Source organism: Thalia democratica, chromosome 8 (assembly GCF_965202585.1).
Source record: "Thalia democratica chromosome 8, ktThaDemo2.hap1.1, whole genome shotgun sequence".
In the NCBI taxonomy this organism is placed as follows: domain Eukaryota; kingdom Metazoa; phylum Chordata; class Thaliacea; order Salpida; family Salpidae; genus Thalia; species Thalia democratica.
Genome location: NC_139172.1, coordinates 16,167,704 through 16,184,020, shown reverse-complemented (window position 1 = coordinate 16,184,020; position 16,317 = coordinate 16,167,704). Strand labels below are relative to the sequence as shown.

The 16,317-nt window shown below is 24.5% G+C and overlaps 1 protein-coding gene across 1 annotated transcript; it reads right to left on the bottom strand.

Moving 5' to 3' along the window:
* Positions 1-7,218: 7,218 nt before the first annotated feature.
* Positions 7,219-14,214, bottom strand: LOC145843246 (solute carrier family 25 member 3-like). Its single transcript, XM_082950710.1, has 7 exons — positions 14,103-14,214; positions 13,157-13,281; positions 8,950-9,093; positions 8,390-8,607; positions 8,058-8,221; positions 7,762-7,881; positions 7,219-7,511 (listed from the first exon to the last, which is right to left on the bottom strand). Exons 1-7 carry the CDS (start codon positions 14,197-14,199, stop codon positions 7,351-7,353), a joined length of 1,029 nt encoding a protein of 342 aa, XP_082806836.1. The 5' UTR covers positions 14,200-14,214; the 3' UTR covers positions 7,219-7,350.
* Between the last annotated feature and the right edge of the window lie 2,103 nt (positions 14,215-16,317).

Below are 16,317 nucleotides of genomic sequence, written 5' to 3'. Positions count from 1 at the left end.
ACAGATAGAAGATATATGAAAAGATGAATTTTAGAATAGATGAACCTCAAAGTAAAGTAACATGACGAATTAACTTTTGTTTTAAATCAAATTGACTCTCTGAGTTCAATGTTTTAAGAATAAATCCCTGTGGTTGACAAATATACAAAAATGAAAAACTTTTGAAACAGTGATAATAATCTCACTTACTGAAGTTTTATCAAGAAAATTAGAATCTATTAAATCAGAAAAAATAACACATTAAGACAAATAGCTTGCAACAAGAAGAAAAATTGAAAAACTCAATAATATAAACATTTTTTCAGAATAAAATAAACAAATTATTTTTTTTTTTATATATTTTAGATCTTTTTTTTTATTAAAGCTGGTTTTAAAGATTTTATAAATGTTTAGTAAGTTAAAGTTTTTATTGCATTTTTTAGCAAATTTAAAAGATTTAAATTGTACATTGTAGCCACACACTAAAAGTGTTCTGCATAACTCTAGGATATTTAGAGTTTTGTTTTTGAACTCAGGCTGACTAAGTATAGTTTGTTTTTATCTATGAAAAACTAAGGACATTATAGGTTTGTTAATAATGTCATAGGACATTATAGATTTGAATGCGGTTTTGCTAGCTAGTTTTAATGATTTTTTATTTTATAACCATTTTTGTAAAAAATATTGATAAATTAAAAAAGTTAGTCTTATTTTAAAAAATAAAAAGAAAAATTCAAAAATAAAATCCTTGAATTGGTGTTGGTCATAGGGTAGAGCTGTTGTTAATACCTATTTTACTTGTACTTTTATATTATTTGTTTACAATGAGTTTGTTTAAGATTTTTTCAGAGTTTTTGGTTTTATTTCTAACTTTCAAATGTTTTTCATTACCTCTGTTTTTTTTTCATCTTTATACTAAAAATTTTAAAGTAGTTTACAAAATAACAAAAAGTTAAATTAGTACATTTGTATTTTCTAGTTAGCTTTACATTTTGAAATTTTTTTTTAAGTTTTATTTCTTTTACTACTGTAAACTTTGTACACTATGTGTGGATTTTAACAAATTTAGTTGTTTTACAGATTTTTAAAACTAAGTTTAAAAGTTAAGTTTTCTAAGGTTAAAATTATGCAAATATCATTTGAAAGTAAAACCACCCACTTGGTACCATTGAAACTCAAAGCTATTAACAAAGTCACTCAATCTGAAGTTAAGTTTGTTACAATGAGTTCCAGATAAGTACTTCAAGAAAAAGCTCTTTGAATGATGTTTTCAGACAACTATGTAAAATATAAAGTTTATTTCAACTTGTTTTTAAATATTACTGTAAATTTTATTTTTCTACATGCATTTTTGTTTACATTATGAAGATTTTTGTATTTTTTATTTACTTTAAACTTATCAAGAATATGGATTGTATCTGTTGTTTTAAAATAAGTTTATAAATTTTAAAGTGGTTTACTAAATATAAAAATATATCAGTTTAATTCTTTAATCTATGTTTGATAAATGATAAAAAGTTTTTAAATAAGTTTTATATAACTCTTTCAATCTAAGATTAAAAAGAATAACTTAGTACTATTTATTTTAACAAGTGTATAGTTGTATTATAAATTCATAACAAATTTAAAAATAAAAAATAAAATATTTTATGATTAAAAATCTTTATGTTTGAATTTATTTATATGCTTCACATTGTATATTAATGTTTAATATTCAAAGTTTGTTGTTATTTAACTAAGTTGTTTTATTTAACAAGTTCGTTTTGTAAAAAAAAAAGTTTGATTCTTTTTTTACAGCTTAAATCTTTATGCTACCAGAGCTATCAATAACATTTACAAAGACGTGTACTCTCCCTTTCTTTATGAATTAATTTTGACAAAATAAAGTAATTGTACATCTAAATTTTATCTAATGTTGTGAACTTTTTTATTTTATATCCTTTTTGTTTTTTATTCAACTCCTAAAATTTTTGATTTTTATTTTAATAAAAGCAACAGTTTTTGCAAATATTTTCTTAAGTGGGGAAACTGTTTCAAAGTTATATATTTTAGGCCTATCAGTAATACTAATAAAGTTAAATTCTTAATTAATATTTTTATTTTAAATGAAAGGTTTTATAGACTCATAAAAGTTTCAATGTATAAAGAATTATAGGGGATCAAGAGCAGTACAAATTGCCTTGTATTCAGTTATTCAATATACTTCAACATTCTATTTATTTAAATGTCTAAACAAAACTGCACACTTTTATATATAATTAAAGGTAGTTAAAACTACTCTGTTCCCGATATGACGTCATCACACGTTATTCTTGGTTTTTTTTTGTGCAGATTCTAACTTTTTTTGAGCTAGCTACGTCCCTGGTAAACACTAAGAAAGTGTATTAAGATAATTATAAAAATAAAACTAAATCACCATTAAAAAATACACTAAACCATTTATTTAAAAAGAAAACTATTTGTACAATGAACAAAAGGATCTAGAAAATTAAACCTATACAAACAAACTTAGAGATTTAGAGTAACTATTTCAAAAAAGTATGTAGTTAAAAGATTAAAATTAAACAAGTTTTGCAACAAAAAGATTTTTTTATAGTAGTTATTAAATAGACGTTTTAATAATTTTCAATGAACATAAAATACTTGAAAAAATAGTTGTACACAAATACTGTTTACTAAACCAAAGGTTTAAAAAAATGGAATAGAAATTACATTTAAGTACAGCTTTTTTTTCCTAGAAATATTCTTATAGTTGATAAATTAAATATAAATTACTTTTTTGCTGACAACTTTACGCAAATAAACTCATCAAAAACTTTTTTTTTGGTCAAAGAAGAAGTGAAGATTATAATTGCAGAATGTAAAAAATGTTAAAGTGAATGACATATAAAAATAATTTCTAAATTAATAGTTATTAAATTGCTTTTATACTATTCTATCATAATGTTTTTACTAAACAACAAAATTTACGTATATTTTGACAAGCTGTTTAAACTAGAATTTTTTAAACTTTTCTTGTATATGATTTTTAATTTAATTTTCTACTAAATGTTAGTTAACTGTACTTCCTCTTGTTTAAACAGATTTTAAGTATATCTTGAAAATGTTTAAGAATGGTAGTACATCTTAGTAACTTTATTAGTCTTGAAAAACTAATCTTTACAACTAGGATGCATTGTTAATTAGCTTATTGAACAACAAAAAAAATGCTCAAAATATTTAGTCCTAGGAGCTGGTGTACGAAGAACCTTCCGGTTATCGGTTTGTACACCACGGATACTTTTAACGTCTTGTCAAGAACTGTCATTGTCAGCTATATAAGTTTATTTTACTGTTAGTAATAGTTTTACGTATTGTTGAAAAATTACAAAATCAGCAGAAATAACACTAGTTAAAGTTTATTTAAAATGTTTATCTAAAGACAAATCATTTTGTGACTGTTTCAAAAAATAGTAGAAAATCTTAGCTTAATTAAAACAAAAGTTGTATGGAAAAGTACTAAATTGAGCCAAAAAAAAAATAAGTTTTTTGTTAATTTTAATTGATTAACAATTCACTTTCTATGACTTTTAAATGTATTTTCATCAATTTTGTTTATTTCAAGTACTGACGAGCTCTTTAGGCGAAAATTAGTTTTGAAAAAATCAAAAAGGTATTGTTTTGTGAAGAAGATAAGTTAAGTTTTATAAAACAGCAGTTTATAAAATTTCAACACTTTTGCATATAAGTATATAAAAAGTTTTCAAAATTTTTTTTGTCAGTTTATGCATTTCTGTGTTTGAAGTAGCTTCAAACCAGGGATCGGCAAACTTAGGTTCGTGGACCAAAATCTGCGCACTAATTAAAACTTATCTTTTAATGAACATTAATAAAAAAAAATTTTGTGGTACAAGCTTAGAATTAACTTCTTAAGTTAATAACTACTCACCACTAGTGTCATAATATTGCTTGTTTATCATATTTTCGGTTTAAAATAGTTTTTTTATGTTGTTTACTACAATCATTTTGAAAACACTGTGTCTCGCGTAAGACTTTTTCTATAAAAATTGGCCCGTGACTTATAAAAGACTCCAGACTACTACTTTAAACCATCAAATAAACACAAACTAAAAAGTTATAAATTAAACAAGACTTAAAGCGAAAACCAAGAACCGTTCCAGTTTTTTAATTTGATTCTAAAACCGCGTTTTCTTGTTAAAAGTTATTGAAAATACAGTGCATTTTGATTTAAATGTATATTATTCTATTGAATAAACTTTTATTATCGTGTTCTAACAAGGCTTGGAAAAAGGGGACGCGTTCAAAATCCACCCAGTCAAATTCGAGAACCGCTTACCGAACGAGGGTAAGGGGTAACAATGATAGTGAAAAATAGATAAAAAATAAATAAAATTCAAAAAATATATAAAATAAATTAGTAAATAAAGAAAATGTAAAAAATATCGGGTGGATTTTGAACGCGGGTGGATTTTGATAGTATATCCGAAAAAGCGTTTGTATAACAACGAAACTATGATAACACGCTGCAAAAGTTTATGCTTCTGGATTACGAAATCTTATAGTAATTTTTTTACGAGCATAAAGTTAATTTTATAGGCAAACTTATAAATTTTTCAAAAAACATAAAACTTTAATGTCAATTATTTTCCTTATCTTAAAAGCTATCTAAAAAGTTTTTATTTTATCTTAGAGAACGCACCTTTGTCTTTAATTTAAGAAAAAAAAAATTTGGTTTGGGGTTTGAATTATTTCATGGGGTCCCTCCAAAAATAAAGGGTTTTTTTCTATTTTTCATTCATATTGCCTTATAACCAAAAATCTTTTTTTTTTAATTTTTTTTTTGATTTCCCTTAGTTTGCATGTTATTTAAACTCTTAAATAGTTATTTTATAAATAATGTTAATATCTTTTACGATTTGGCCCCAAAACTAAATGATGTATATTACACTATCATTTGACTTGGCCATTTCCTAGATAAAAAATTGATAAAAGGAAAAAAACAATTAATAAGAATGTGAATTACAACAAATGTAAATAAATTATTATAGTTTAATTAAATTTGTTGTAATTTACATTCTTATTAATTGTTTTTTTCCTTTTATCAATTTTTTATCTAGGAAATGGCCAAGTCAAATGATAGTGTAATATACATCATTTAGTTTTGGGGCCAAATCGTAAAAGATATTAACATTATTTATAAAATAACTATTTAAGAGTTTAAATAACATGCAAACTAAGGAAAATTAAAAAAAAAAAAAAAAAATTTAATTTATTTTTGGTTATAAGGCAATATGAATGAAAAAAAGAAAAAAAAAACCTTTATTTTTGGAGGGACCCCATGAAATAATTCAAAACCCAAACCAAATTTTTTTATTTTAAATTAAAGACAAAGGTGCGTTCTCTAAGATAAAATAAAATTTTTTTAGATAGCTTTTAAGATAAGGAAAATAATTGACATTAAAGTTTTATGTTTTTTGAAAAATTTATAAATTTGTCTATAAAATTAACTTTATGCTCGTAATTTTTTTTTGGTCAATAAGAATTTTTTTAACAAGATTTTAAAAAATGGATTTTTCTTTACCTAATCCGATTAATCAAAAATGATGATTAAACAAAACAAAAACTTACATTGTATCTAAATTAACTTTGCATAGAAGGACTGCTTTAGCGATTCCAGAAAACAATGCTTTTAGTAGTTAAAATTTATCTTTTTAATTTCACCAAAAAAATCATTTAACCGTCTCTAATGCCAACAGAATATAAGCACAAGACATGCATAAACTACTAGATAAGTTACTACTAGTATTAGCTCCTCAGAAGCTTTTACAGTGAGTTCTCGTGGAATTAGTTTTTCTTTCTGTAACCAGAAACTTGTTGTGAATCTTTCCAGCCATATGTAATACTTGATTTTTCCTTTTCTTATTGTATTTTTACCTTTAAAATAAAATACTTGACTTCATCTTTGTACTACCATAAAAGTGTTTTTTTTTGTTTGTATATTTTTTTATATGAATTCAAGGAAAATTCAAAAGAAAATATTGTTATTAACCTCAGCATAAAAGAATTCTCCATTAACAAATTGGAATATATAAAAATTTAACTTTTTGTAAGACTTGCTGCTTTTTTGTATTCTACATAAATAGCTTTGGTATCAATTGTTTCTTAAATGTCAAGTGTTTCAAATAATTTCTACTATTTCCTTACAAGAAGATAAAGTAATAGGGTCTTATAGCAAAATCGAACCACACAATATTTAGCTTCTGTTTGAAAGAGGTATAATTCATTTCCGTCTATAATATGGGATTTGCCATTAGCGTATTTAATACTTAATTCAGAGTTGCCACTCGTTTTTTAAAAAATATTCTATATTTTCAAAAATTTTACTTATACAAAATTTTACTCTTTTCAAAAAAATAAAAATATATAAGTTTGGTCAACGTGATTGTTACTATAAGCTATTAACGTTTTTACTGAAATGATGTATAATATTGCTATCTAAGTTTAATACTTTATAAAAAATTATAGGATATAGATTACAATTTTATGTTATAATATTAATTATACTGAAACTCAATCCTTGCTAAACAAATATAATAAAAGTTGCAGTTTTTTTGTATCAAGTATTCTTCCTAGTTATTTTAAAGTTTTGCTTGCTTGGAACAAATTAAGCATTTTCACTATAAAATAAACTGAAAGAAATGATCGTAAATCAATCTAATGAACAACTAAAACAATTTACTGTCACACTGAGCGTATGAAAATTTTATATAATCAAACAAACTGTTTACTCACTATATTGATTTAGTACACATGTTCTTATGTAAACAATTCGAAGTCTTTCACAATATCTGCTTAACATTACTTGAATTTTACTTTATATAAGGCTTGTTTTTCTAACCAATTTCTAGAAGGTTTAAAATTAATGAACTCTAGAAAAAAAAATCTGACAACTGTATAATAAAAGACATTTTTACATTAAAAGTTAAGGATGATGGAAGAAATTGTATATATTTTCAAAACATTAATTATTTTATATACAGCGACTTTTTGAAATGTTCTTGAGTTTAAGGCCTTAAATATTGTAATGGTTCTTTAGAAAAAATTAATTAAATTACAAATTATGCTTGGACTATTTCAAAATTAGAATTGAATCATCTAACTGATATCCAGCATAATAAAGTAGAAAAAATGTTGTTATAATTTTTAGAAGTAAAAGTTATATTCATGTAGAGAACAATATAAATACAAAAATTTATTGTACATAAAAAAAATTAAAGAACAATCTGTTTTTGAATAGAACACAATTTACTACTAGAAAACTGATGGGTGGTTTTATAATGTTAAAGGTTTACTACGTTAAAAAAAAATATACTACTCAGATTTTTCAAGTTTGGCTTTCAAGCTGGCAGGCATCTCTGGTGGTGGAGGCCTGGGAAGCTTGAAGAAAACTTTCACGGAATCATAGATGAACCATTGCAATGCGGTGAGTGTACCAATCATGAAGATACGAGCACCCAATCCCTTCCATACTCCTGCAAAATTTTTAGAACAAGTGTTAACTAAGGCGAAAAATTAATTATTATATCAATATTTTTGTACACATGAATATTATATAATATAAAGGATTTGGAATGCAGACTATTAACTAACAGAAGATTAAGATATGGTAAGACGACGAATTAAGTTTAGTATATAAAAACAAACTATTTATGTAAAAGGGTTTACTACTGCATAATTAGTGGGAGTATTATTGAGCATACACATATATTTTACATAACTAACCCGTAGGTCCAAGCTTCTTAAGAACTTGTCCAGCGGTTGATCCCTTCTCTTTGTTCAGGATAGATACGACAGTATCAGCTGGGTGAGAGACGATGGCACAGAACACACCAGCGATGTAACCTTAATTTTATTTTATTTGATAATTTCAGTTGTAATTTATAACTTATATTAATAAAAATATTTAATAAAATATTCAAATGGTCATATAGATCAGACTTTTACTTACTATCAACACTTTAAAATTTGTTTTATTAGTTTGTGAAATTTCAAATGCTCAAAGATATTTTTCAACAAACCAGCAGTAAAGGTGACAAGAAGTTGTTCTTGTTTTGTACATTCGGACCTTGGTTTTGGTACTGCGTACTTGTAGATGGCTTCTACTGTTCTTTCGAAACATGCGAACTTCATCATAGTGTATGGAATTTGACGCAACCACAATGGAACTAATCCCTTGTAGAATCTAAAAAAATGTAAGATGAAAATAATTAATGAATTTAAATTGTTACGATAAAATATTCGACAAAACTTTTTATACTCATGTAATAAATATTAACTAAGTTCACTAAATCAAGAGCATGTTCACTTATAACTTCATAAGTTGATCTTTGAAAAAATTAGATGAACTTACGTTCCCATGCCTTCTTCAGCCTTCATCTTAGGGAAAGCTTCTCTCAAGGTGTTAGCGTAGCCTGGTTGGGTCTGAATTCTGACTTTCACTGCCTCCATGGGAGCAAGAGCGATGTCAGCGAAGAACTCGGCTGAAGCAGAAGCTGCCAAGTACAATGAAGTACGGTAGAGGAAAGTGTTCTCTTCTCCGATCATATCGCTGTACAACGACTTGAATACCTGCGAGAAAGTTTGTGTAAACATTACATAACCACTTTATGATATCAACAAGTATGCATCCCTTAAATTTTAATCAAAATGTATTTATAGAAAAAATAACATTTAATTCGACTCAGTTCCTTTTTAATCTGCTTGTTAATATTTTATCAAGAAATTTCCAATTTTTTTTTTTTATCTATTAAATACTAGTTAATTGAAGTAGGGAGTAGTTATTATTATATTTCAACTTTGCAAGCTTCGATTAGATTTAACTTTTTATTTTATATATAAAGTTGATGTTTAATATTCACTTGCGTAAATAGACTGAATTAAAAACTTTAAAAAAAATAACAGATAACTAACCTCATAGAAACCAAATTTGCAAAGTCCTTGCATAGAGTATCCGATTAAAGTAGGTGCCCACCCTTTGGCAAGACCTCTGATACCTTCCTCGGCAATTGTTACTTTGAAACCATTTGCTAATGATTTGTACTTTGCAGGATCGACCTGTAGTGATTTTAAAAAATTTCAGTTAATTTAAGTTTTTTTATAAATGTTAATTTAAACGCAACGTATAACAGATAAAATTAAATACAAAATATCCAACAGAATTAGTTTATGTCAGGGTTGCCGCTTCATGCAGAAAAAAAAATAAATTGATTAAAAAAGCCTGGGATTTGAAAAAAAAATCTCAGCTAGAGTTAATTTTGTAAAAAAAAACTAATCTGAGTCAATCTGATTTTTTCAACATTTCAAATTTGCCTGAGTAGCCTTAGTGTGTGACATCCCTATTATGTAAAAAGGTACTTAATTTTATAGATTCATTTTAAGCATAGATTTTAAAAAAATATTAGCAATATTTTAAATTGAAACAAAATACTGAAGTATACTTGGTATAAAAAACAAATATCTTTATTAGACTACTGTTTTTAACCAACATAATAAAAAACTTAGATATTTTGTTCCAAAAAAAAGTTTAATTTTATAGAATTGTATAGTATCATTGATACTTTAAGGTTCAGTTGAAGTATTTGTATGGTTTAGTACTTTATTTTTCTCTTGAAAATTTATTCATTATTAATACAATAAAAAAAATTAATATTATAATTAATAAAACACTTTATAAAAAGTTTTAAGCAAAGCCACATGCTTTTTTAACTAATTTAAAAACAACTGAAAATAGATCAAAAATAAAAAGTTCATTATTACATTATAAATAACGTATGTATATAATAAACGGTACGGATATTTTTTTTATTTAGAAATATCTATATTAATTTACAGAAGTTTATAACATCTAACATGAATAAAACAAAGCATTAAAGTATTTGGTTAAATATTGAGAGAACTGAGCATATGATGTTGTTATTTTTTGTGGTAAATATTTTCAACATTATTTAAAAAACTACGCATTTTCAAGTTATTTTTGTTTTTAATTTTCACAACGTTTTTGGATACATACTTTTGTACCCTTGTCAAGAAACAAATGAAACTAAGATTACATCGTAAGTTTAGATTTTTTATACTTGAAAAATTGGACGCCAAAGAATTATAAAAACTTGGTAATGAGCCAATCTTAAAAATTATTTATGTCAATAAAGATTAAATATCTAAACAATAACAAAATGACTTAAGAAAACAAAACTTTCAAGAAAAATTAAAGAATTTAATTCAGAAAAAAAAAAGCTTGAGTTGACAAAAAAAATCAAACAAGCCTGAGTTATCCTGAGTGTGTGACAAAATATCCTGAGAAAAGCTCCAAAATACTTTGTAAAATTTAAACTTAAATGAATTTGTAAATTGATTTAAAATTTAGAATTTCAAATATTATTTAAATGTTTTGCATAGATGAAATAAAATCAACTTATCATCAAAACTTTTTAAAAAGTTTTAAAATTTAAGTTTATAAGGATGTTAAAGAAAGGTGTAACATAAAACTAACGCACTTTAAATAAGAAATACAAACAAAACCAAATATTGTTATCTTTCTAAAATAGTCCAACATTTAAATAATTTGCTAAATTACTTTTCCCTGTATGTAGTCAATAAGTACTCAAGAGATTAGTACAATCAACAAGTATACACTGAAAACAATTCAACTGTATCTTAAAATATTTATTCAGTTAGGCAGAAAGTTGCGAAGAACAATGCTTGAATCAAAAACAATCATTAAAGTTGAAGGACAATAAATCACTACTAACTTATAAAAAAAAAGATTAATCATACGAATTCGATCATCAGACCACGAGCTTTCGGTAGACTGAGACCGTTTTCGTCCTGATTAGGACTCATCAGTCAGTCACAACCGTTCACTACTAATTTATAGTACAATATACTTAACCTTACAGTATGGTGCTTAAACATTACTTTAAGCTTACTTTTTAGAGTAACTAAAAACTTTAAAAAAAAGAATATTTATTACAACACTTTGAACAACAAAAACTTTTCTGTATCTTGTATAACCATAATAATAATAGTCCACAATAAAAAACTTCAACTACACTTGAAATTGTTTTTAAATTTTTAAGTTAAATTTATTTTAAATAAAAAAAAAAAGTAATATTTGTACGTACTTTTATATTCATTGTTAATAAATAATTATGAAAATAATTCTAAAGTACATATACATGTCAATGGTTTTTTATATTAATTATTAGATGCATAAATTAACTTTTAAGACATTTTGAACTTAGTACTTAATAAGATGAATAAAATTTTTTTTATAAAAAAAATTCCATAAAGCCATCTGCTTCATATGCCAACTTTTATAAGTTTTATATGACTTAAATCTAAATCTGCCCAACCTTATTCTTAAAAATTGTTATGTCTCTATTTTATCCATAGTAATATAAATAAAAAATATTTTTTAATTCATGAGTTGACAGTCTTTTATAAGTTGATGGTAAAACATTAGTAGAAGGTATTTTTCAATTTAAGAGCTCAGTTTTACCAGAAAAATTTCTTTTGTTTTGTTAAATATATTTTTATTTGAAAAAAATTCTTGTAGAACACAGATTTTTTGGGGTCACGGATGATCAATGGGTCCCTGTCTGTGATCCCCTAGAGCAGCTTGATATACATTGAGTTTTTTATTAACATCCTTGAACTATCATTTGTGAAAATTATTAGAGTTAGGGTTAGAGTGCTTATAAAAATAGGTATAACAAAATTCAAAATAAATTCATTAACTTCAATTTTTTTGTCAAAATAATGTTTTACACGTTTAAACAATATCAAGATCCTTGTTTGTAAATATTTCTTTTATTTCAATAAGATTTTTATAAGAAATGAAGTTCTTGTTAAATCAAGTGAAACGTTGTTTTTGACCATAAAATTTTAAAATAAGAAGTTATAAGATTCTCCTCAATCACTATTTGAAAAATATATTAGTATTAATAAAAGTAAAACATTAAATAGTATACAAGAAATTCATTAATATGTATCAGTAAAAACCAGCATGTATAAGAAGCAGCCTTAATAATTTAGCAAACACTTTAAAGCTTTTCTTACAGACTTTTTTTTTTTTTAAACTAAGTAGTAAATTTGTAAACATTTAAAAGTATAAAAAAGGTTTTAAGATTTGATGAAAACTGAAAAGTTAGTTAAATCATTATTAGTTCCTTAAAAATATTTTTTTAAGAAATTGGTTTAAACCAGGGTTTCCCTAAATTTTTTTCAAACGGCCCCCTTCAAAGACATTAAAAAGGCTATGGCCCCCTCCAACAAGACTACTCAAAAAACTACCATTTAAAAATACCTAAGACCTTTTTTTTTCTCTTCATCTGCAACTCAAAAATATCTAGTGTAAGTTTCAAAATTACTAATAAATACACCTAAGACCTTTTTTTCTGCTCATCATCTGCAACTCAAGAATATCTTCAAATTTCAAAATTTTTTAAATGGGCTTACCTTTATGGATTTACTTTCTTTAAAAAAATCCTTTAAAATTATGGGCACCGGGGTAAATTGCTTTTTTCACAATTTGATTTTATTTGGTTGAGTTTCAAGTAAGCTATAAGCAGCTTTATACAGATTTTTTAAAATTGAAATCATTTTTGAGATATAACGGCTAAAGTGGGAGAGTACAACCGATTCCTTATGGGATGTGCAAACTAAAAAGCAAAAAAAGACAATTTCACTAAAAATCTATCTTTTCCTATAATTTTTGAGATAAAATTAACATTAACTTTTGAGATTTAACCAGTTTTGTAAAAAAATCTGATATAACAGTACGGAATCAAAAATTTTCAAGGCCAATTTTCTTGGAATTTTGAAAACTTTCTAAAAATCTGTCTCCTCTATTATTAAAGTTATGATTTAGAGTTTTAGTCAAAAAAGCTAACCTGAGATTAAGTAAAATTATCCAAACTTGCTTTAAAATTTTTTTAAATGTTAAACTAGCCAGAGTTATCTTGAGTGTGGCAGCCTTGTTTAAGATTTTTTAGCCTTTAAAAAGATAAAAACAATATTCTTTTAAACACCATTGATGTTAATTTATTCAATTAAATGATAATAGTTAAATTTTATCTAATGTATAAAAACTTATGTTCAAATGTAAACAATTAAAAACCTGAAGACGACATTTAATGAGATCAAGAGGAACAATAGCAGTGTGGGTAAGTCCACAGCTCAATACTCCTCCAAAACCACACAATGCAAAGTATTTTGTTGAACCAAACTCACAACTGGTCTCAGCTGTTTATAAACATAAAGTATTGTTGATAATTTTTTGATCAACATATTCAATTCTTTTTTTTCGGTGATAATTTAACTGTAGTTATTGACTATAGATTAACTGATAACATTTTGAAAATTTATACATTCGTAGTAATTTTTAATTTAAAAAATAAAAGGTTTAAAAAAAAATAAAGTTTAAGCAACATTATAATACTTTATAAACTTTAGTTTAACATTTATAACATTTTGCAATTGATAATTATCACTTACATACAAGACTGATAGTAGGTGAGTGCTTTAGCAAAACTCTAGCAAACTTAACCTTATCAAACAGACTTAAATTCTAAAAGCAAATGGTTTTAAAGTAATATAACTGTTGGAAATGTAAGTAAATATCCTTTGATGTTGATTTTTACCTTACAGTTGTCATTGACTAAAAGAAAATTATTTAACAAACAATAGAATTTGATTTTAAAAAAGTTCATTTATGATAATAGAAATAAAAAAGTTCAATTAAGTTGTCAAACAATATAAAAAATATAAAATATAATCATCTATATTTCAATAAAATGTAACACATAGATTAGACATAGGCTTTTATAAAACATAATTAGCTTAATAAAACTTAGGCTAAGTGAGTGAAAACTAAATTGTTTTAGACAGTTAGGTAAACTAATAAACATTTTAAACTACTTTTAGCATTAATTAACATACTTCATTTTCAAAATAGCATTATGTTTTTAATTCAATAACTTTTACATATTGTTTTGAGATAAACTTAGCTATTTAGTACATCAAGTATAATGATTATATAAAACTAATAATTTTATCAAACTAACATGTTGAAGGGCTTGATGGTTTTTCCTGTTCACAATGCACCCTGAACACAGGGGAATTAAAAGGGTTGGTCTTGATGGTTTCTATGAGGTCTTTCATTATTTTATAGTGGTTCTATCTATAAAAATTATTTATTTCAAATGTTTATTTTATTGAAATAAGGTTAAAAACTATTACATTGAAAAAAAATTATAATTGAACTTTTTTTAGTTGTTTACAATTTGATTTAACAAACAATTCTCAAAATCTAAATAAATAAAAATCAATCAAAACGTAGATCTATCTAGAATGATTAAACCATAATTGTCATTTAATTTAACCTTTAACAATATAAACAGTTTTAAATGTTATAAGTAAGCATATTGCTTCAAACTTGTTGTATAGTTTCTATGAAGTAATATTTTTCACTGAAGGGCAAAGTTTATTAAGAGAATTTGATAAAACACATCACCAAGTCTTAAGCCAAAATAGTCTCAACCAATTCAGACAAGAGACAATTGTACATCAGCCTCTTTCATCTTTCTATTTAGCTCCAATTTAGAAAATCGAAACTGAATTTCTTGTCAATGCATAAATCTCTGTTTACACTACCCTTTATTTTAAGTTAAGACTTTTTTTGATTATTCAAAATAAAATAAAACACTAATCAAGAAATAAGTAAAATTAAGGATTTCAGTTAAAGCAATCGATACAGGTACGGTATAAAAAAAATTTTGTAGCAATTATACATTTTGTTCACTTTTTTTAGTTTTTTTAAACAAATAACACACTTTTGCGACTGATTATGAAGAAAAACACTTTTAAATATTTTTTATTGGGAAATTATATTTCACATGCCTAACAATTTAAGCTAAGGCAGTAAAAATAGTGTTATATTGCTAGTTTGAGTGACTTTAGTGACAACTTTAAAGTTTGTTTAAAAATTTTTTTTTACTTTTAAAATTAAAATTTTTTTAATAATTTTTATACGGTTTTTGCTAATTTTTCGTTAATGTTTTGTACATTTTTTTATTATAAGTATGATCAATTTCAATACATTTAGTTTTTTGTTTCTTACGAAGCTAAAAAAATGAAACTTTTGTAAGAGTGAGGGAAGAAAGTTTGTAAAGTATGCTTAATGCAAAACATCAAAACGAATTAAGTTTATAAAGTTAACAGCATCTTTAAACAAAACTACTTTAAGTACTTTGATTTTTGTCTTGTGGTTTACACCATTTCGCCGGGGTAACTTTAAAACGTTTTATTACCTTAAAGTGTTATTATAGTTTGATGAATTAGCTTATATAGTAAATAAAAAAAAAGTTTTATTTTTAAAATTTTTTTCTAAGTGTTTCAAAGGCTGTTAAATTTATTTTTACTTTTTAAATATCTTAAAACTCTGCTAACTAAAATCATGTCAGTAGCTTTTCAACTTACATATTAAGACTCAAATAAAGCTAAAAGTTTAGTTATTAATAAAAAAAACCGTTAAGTATTTGATATTATGGATACAAATCATTGTTCTTTAAATTCTTATTTGATACTAAGTTAAAGGTTTCGATTAAACGTTTAAATACTTGAACTTTGTGTGCAAAGTCGCGCAAAAATACTATGAGTTTAGAACTGTGAAATATATGTTAAAAATAAAATTTTTCTTATTTTAAATTTTCAAAGATTAGTTAACTTCTTTTCAATAGTTTTAATAAAAAGTAATCATATGTGGCCAACACATTGAGTTGTAGTGAAGTCAACACGACTTCGTAAACATCAATGCAAAGCAAGTTTTAAAGTTTTCAAAGTTTTGTGCTTTTTAACTTAAGTTATTCTATTTAAATAATTAGTACTAAAAAACAAATTAAAAAGTCTGTAACACCTATTTACGTAGCTAAAATTTTTATTTACATCTAGAAATAAAAACTTGCTTTTTATACTTATCAAAAAAAAGATAATATTTAAAATTAAAGTACTAAAATAGTTATTTTTTTAATATAAATAAATATAAAGTTTTTATAAATACTAGTTTAAAGTAAGTGTATAATAGTTTCCATTGTTAGATAAATATGTAAATTAAAAAAAAAAAAACCTTTTTAAAATCTTTTATTTGAAAAGTAAAGTAATTTTATAGTACAAATTTACCAACAAAATAACTAAACTTAATTAATTAACTTTTTCTAGTAAGTACGAAAAGTAAGTTTTTATTTTTAGATGTAAATGAACATTTAAATTACATAAATAGAT

Coding starts and splice junctions, on each gene's coding strand:
- LOC145843246 (XM_082950710.1), bottom strand. CDS start 14,199: ATGAAAGACCTCATAGAAACCATCAAGACCAACCCTTTTAATTCCCCT. Junction 9,094..13,156: donor TCATTAAATGTCGTCTTCAG/GTTTTTAATTGT, acceptor AAATCACTACAG/GTCGATCCTGCAAAGTACAA. Junction 7,882..8,057: donor TCTTGTCACCTTTACTGCTG/GTTTGTTGAAAA, acceptor AATAAAATTAAG/GTTACATCGCTGGTGTGTTC.